The sequence below is a fragment of the Bufo gargarizans genome, chromosome 5 (assembly GCF_014858855.1).
Source record: "Bufo gargarizans isolate SCDJY-AF-19 chromosome 5, ASM1485885v1, whole genome shotgun sequence".
Lineage (NCBI taxonomy): Eukaryota > Metazoa > Chordata > Amphibia > Anura > Bufonidae > Bufo > Bufo gargarizans.
In genome coordinates, this window is record NC_058084.1 from 245,033,509 (window position 1) to 245,039,240 (window position 5,732).

At 41.5% G+C, this 5,732-nt stretch overlaps 1 protein-coding gene across 1 annotated transcript; it reads left to right on the plus strand.

Annotated features, from left to right (window-relative positions):
* Positions 1-3,789: 3,789 nt before the first annotated feature.
* Positions 3,790-5,172, plus strand: LOC122939403 (piggyBac transposable element-derived protein 4-like). Its single transcript, XM_044295471.1, has 2 exons — positions 3,790-4,642; positions 4,736-5,172. Exons 1-2 carry the CDS (start codon positions 3,790-3,792, stop codon positions 5,170-5,172), a joined length of 1,290 nt encoding a protein of 429 aa, XP_044151406.1.
* The last annotated feature ends 560 nt before the right edge of the window (positions 5,173-5,732 follow it).

The following is a 5,732-nucleotide window of genomic DNA, read 5'->3' on the forward strand; positions in this document are numbered from 1 at the left end:
GGAGGACAGACAATACAGACAACATATAATCCCAGGTGGGCGACAACAGAAGACAACAAAAAGCCCAACAGGGATCCAGAGGGGAACACTCTGGAACAACAACCAGGATTCCCAGCTCCAGTGGGTCAGTATAGAAGTCCAGACAGGAAGCTCTATATCTGGCAACCAGAGAAGTGAGAGAGGAGAATATAAGGAGATTGGGAGTGACAGACAAGAAACAGCTGAGGAGGAGAAGCTACGGATCCCTGAGTGAGACAAAAAGGATAGTAAGGCAAACACAGAAAACTATCATTAAGAAACAGCGTGATCTTTAGACATAGAGCGCGCAGCCACCCGCTGCGACTTCCTGACCCCGGGTACAATGGAGTGAGACGTGGCTCTTGACACCCTCGTGACAGTGCCTTTTTGTTTTTAGTTGAAAGTAATGGCATACTTCTGGCCCTCTGCCATAAAGACCAACACTATGGAGTGTATGGCTTATTGTCTTCCTATGTATAGATACTCCAGCCTCTGCTGTGGAACTCTGCAGCTCCTCCAGGGTTACCTTAAGTCTCTGTGCAGCCTCTCTAATTAATGCCCTCCTTGCATGGTCCGTGAGTTTTGGTGGGCAGACGTCTCTTGGCAGGTTTGCTGTTGTGCCATGTTTTTTCCATTTGGTTATCATAGATTTGATGGTGCTCCTGGGTATCATCAAAGATTTTGATATATTTTATAACCTAACCCTGACTTGTACTTCTCAACAACATTGTCCCTTACTTGTTTGGAGAGTTTCTTTGTCTTCATGTCAATGTTTGGTTAGTGATGCCTCTTGCTTAGGTGTTGCAGCCTCTGGGGCCTTTCAAAATAGGTGCGTATATGTAATGACAGATCATGTGACACTTAGATTGCCCATAGATGGACATCATTTCACTAATTATGTGACTTCTGAAAGTAATAGGTTGCACCAGAGCTTTTTATGGGCTTCCTAACAAAGGGGGTGAATACATACGCACATGCCAATTTTCTGTTTTCTATTTCTAAACAATATTTAGATTTATATAGTTTTCTCATTTCACTTCACCGACTTCACTATTGTGTTCTGATCCATAACATAAAATTCAGATTAACAAATCCTTGAACAGAAGGCTGTAATGTACCAAAATTAGCAAAAAGTCAAGGGGCGGGGGGGTTAATATTTTTGGAAGGTACTGTATATGCAGTAATGCAAATAAGTATTTCATCCCTTTACAACTGATTAATTAGTACCTGGTGGGACACACCCCAAATTAACCAAATTACATCAAACATCTCAACCTAGCTGTGGTTGTATGTGTATGTGTGTGTGTATATATATATATATATATATATTTATATATATATATATATATATATATATATATATATGTATATATATATTTGAACACACAGCGCAATAGAGATTTCAGATGTAACCAGCTGATTTCGTACAAGTGACGGACTAAACCATCACTGGGTCTGCAGTAGAAGTCTGAGGGCTAGCATCCTTCCTATGTACTATGGACCCAGGACTATGGAGACCCCCACTCTGACCAATTTGGGTTAGAGGGAACTATAAACCATTATATTTTTGGTTGAGTTTATAGGCCACATCTTTTCTATTCTCTATTAAAGTTGCATGGTGTGAATCCATAAATGCAATAAGGGTTAACTCTGGACTGAGACTCCCAATGAATGTGTTAGTTTATTTGTCCCTTTGTTCTATTGTGTTAGTGATGGGATTAAGAAGTAGCCGACTCCGGTGTAGAGAAGTAGATCATGCTATGATACACTCAGGAGATAATCCCATCACATGGGTCTCCTCTCTCCCTATTGTTTCATCAAGACACTGTGGAGGGGATGTCTGTTTGCAGGCTGTTTATTTTTTATTGAGTTAAGCGGCATAATGCTGGCAGCCACTGTAATTATATATAGATCCCTCTATATTGGAATTTCTTGAAATTTAAAGTTAAGATTTCTGAGTTGTTTCTCTAACATCCGAACATTCTGTGATTGCAGGAGTTCCTATTTCCTCCATTCAGGGAAGGCCATCGGTGGAGGGCGTGGAGGTGGTGGAGGTTGACGAGGAAGAGGAGGAGGAGGCCGGACCCTCCCAGCCCATTGAGCCACCCCCACCAGATGTGGGAGAAGTTATAGAGGTGGACCCTCCAGCACCGCCCCATCTCAGGAGGAGGAAAAGGAGGAGATCACCAGCCCCTGCCAGGAGGGTAAATATTTGCACAATAGCAATATGATTATGTATCCATAACATGTACATAAACATTAAAAGGGCCAACAATGAAGGGACAACATACAATACAGTAATACAATACAAGAACACTGGACAATAACTCTTTAATCTACATTAAAACTTAACAAATAAATATTAAACTCTATTGAACTATCACTAAGTAACAAACAAAATAAAATTATACTCTACTGAAATATCACAAACTAATAAACTATATAATCATCATAAATATCATTAACTAACGTATTGAGATGCAAATTGTCAATGAGTATAAACACTTAAAAAATAAATAAATAAATAGAAAAACAGACATATTTGGTATTGCAGTGTCCATAACGACCATATCTATAAAAATATCACATGACCTAATCCCTCAGGTGAACACTGCAAAAATAAAAACATTAAAAAATATTAATAAATATTTGTCACCTTACATCACTAAAAGTGCAACACCAAGCTATCAAAAAGGCATATGCCCCCCAAAATAGTACCAATCTGTCATTTCATTCGGCCAAAAATGAGCCACTAAAACATAAATTGTTTTTGTTTCAACAATGCTTTTAATGTGTAAAACGGAAATAACTAAAAGATAAGGAAACAAATTAGGTCTTGCCGCATCTGTAACAACCAGCTATATAAAAATATCACACGAAGTAACCCCTCAGATGGACACCTTTAAAAACAAAAATAAAAAAACTCTCAAAAAAGGATCACAAAAAGATGTAATAGCAAGTGATCAAAAAGTCATATGCACTACAAAGTAGCACAAATCAAAACGTCATCTCATCCAGACCAAAAAAAATAAAAAATAAAATGGCTTTCAGAGTATGGAGACACAATGTAAAACTGAAACAAACAACCAAAAAAGTAGACATATTTTTTATTGTCACCACTGTAGCAACCTGCTCTATAAAAATAGCCCGTCATCTAACCTTAATCTTCCTAGCGGTATTCCCGAGCGTAACTCGGGGTTTATTTTCACTGCCAGGAGAGGTAACCCCGAGTCACGCTCGGGGTAACATTGAAAAGTTGTCAGCGGACTCCCCTTACCTTCTCCGCTGTGATTGCAAGCGAGAGCGCAGGCCGGCATCTGACTTCCTGGTTCCGTTCCCTGCGAGCACTGCGCCGCATGGGAGCGGAACTGGGCGGGAAATTCAAAATTATAAAGTGACACACACACATAAAAGAGGTAATACATTGTAATCTGAGAGGATTGCACTGTATCACCTCAGATCTGACAGTTGATCACTGTAAAGTGCCCCTTGCCTGCCATTTGTGCTTATTTATAACATGGCTTCAAAAAAGCACCACTGTACTACAAAAGTGTGTTTTGACCAGTTGAGTGACAGCGACAGTGACACTGAGGTGCTTGCAGAACTGAGAGATAGTGAGTCGTGGGGAGATTTGTCGCCTGACACTGACACTGATCTAGAAAGTGACAACGGCGATGATCCTGCACCTGACCTCAGCCATGTGCGCACTTGGTGCCCTATTGACTGCGATACAGACCAGGTAGAAGATTCCCGTTCACTGGATCACCTGGGATGAAGGCAGATGTTGAGCGTGACAACCCTCTGGCATACCTGCAATTATTCCTTACTGAGGAGGTAATTGAAAAAATTGTCACGGAGACAAATCGATACCAACAGCAGCAATCCGCTACGCAGCATGGCACGTTTTCCAGAAGCAGAAAGTGGGAACCGGTGACCAAAGAGGACATGTGGCAGTTTCTGGGACTCATCATTTTTCAGGGGGTGATTGGGAAACCTCTCCAGAAATGGTACTGGACCACCAATAAGTTACTGGCCACTCCATTTTTTGGCACCGCGAGGTCAGAATACCGGTTTTCCCTCATCATGAAGTATTTCCACATCATAAACAAAAAAGAATTTGATGAGGCCACGCATCCTGCGCCCAAACTAAAAAAAATCTGGGAGGTATGGCAAATGATTGTGAGCAATTTCCAGCGCACCTACGTGCCAGGAAGGGATGTCAGCGTCAACGAAAGTTTGATGGCCAACAAGGGACGCCTAAGCTGGATACAGTACATTGCATCCAAAAGAGCGCGGTTTGGCATCAAATCCTACATGCTCTGCGAGTCATCCACTGGGTACATCTGGAATTTGTTCATTTATACCAGTAAAGGCACGAAGTTCAACCCCAGGAACAGCGGCTATGGGATGGCAACATCATCTGTCCTTACACTGCTGGAGCCATTGCTCAACCAGGGATATTGTGTGACCACGGACAATTTCTACACGTCTCCGGAACTGTATGAGGTTTTGCTACAAAACAAGACTGATGCATATGGTACCGTTAGGCCTAACCGACGTGATATGCCATCTATGTTTGCCAAGAATAAACTCAAAATCGGAGAAATGGTTGCCTGGCAGAAGGGTAAGATGATGGCAATGCGATGGCGAGACAAGAAGGACGTGTGTCTCATGAGTACTGTGCACAATACTTCTACTGCCATGGTCCACACAAAAGGTAGGAAAGATGTGCTGAAGCCGCAAGTCGTGATAGACTATAATTACACCATTGGAGGTGTCGACAGAGCCAATCAGGCAATTACATTTTATCCAGCTATGCGCAAACAGCAAAAAAAATATTATAAGAAGATCTTCAGACATCTTCTGGAACAATGCCTTTGGAATGCTTACATTCTGTACAGAGCAAAGAGTGACAAGCCTCTTGTTCATTCTGACTTTATATGGAAGGTGGTTGAACGGATTTTTGTCAACCACCAGACGCCATCAGTATCTGTGAACAGACCTGGACGTCGTGCTGTTGACGTTGTCAACCCAGAACGCCTGACTGGTCGCCACTTTATGGACTACATCCAGCCAACTCCAAAAAAGGCAGCACCTACCAGGATGTTCGTGGTTTGCTGCTCAAAGAGAGATGGCAATGGAAAGAAAGTCTGAAAATAAACCAGTTTCCATTGTCCTGATTGTGACGTCGGACTTTGTGCAGTCCCATGTTTCAAAATTTATCACACTCAGGATATTTATTGATTTTTCTTTGTTTGACACATTTCATTATTCTTTATTACATTATTGAATAAAATTGAATAAAATTATTGAATAAAATTAATTAGATTATAATTCATGATTTTGTGTTTCAAACTTTAGTAAGTAAGTAATTAGTTTAGTAAGTAATTACTAAGAATTGCAGGCCTACTATACATAACACCAAATTTCCATGCAAAAAATTCTACCACTTTTGGTACAAAATTCCTGACATAATCATACCGCCAGGGAGGTTAACGATGTTTCGACTTAAGGTAGTCTTTATCAAGCAGTGCAATAGTGTACGTTATAATCCTTAACCCCTTAACGCCCAGCGCCGTACATGTACGGCGGGAGGTTTGTGGGGTTCTGGGGAACTATCAGGGGGGATTTGCGGCACCATGTCTGCTCTTACCGGTAGGCAGCCATGCTGACTAAGGGCAGCATGGTGCTGCACCGTCCCCCTGCAGCTCCGG

Bases quoted from the DNA above. Each gene is read 5' to 3' on its own strand.
- LOC122939403 (XM_044295471.1), top strand. From the start codon at position 3,790: ATGAAGGCAGATGTTGAGCGTGACAACCCTCTGGCATACCTGCAATTA. The intron at 4,643-4,735 runs GTAAGATGATGG...TCCACACAAAAG, and splicing joins AATGGTTGCCTGGCAGAAGG to GTAGGAAAGATGTGCTGAAG.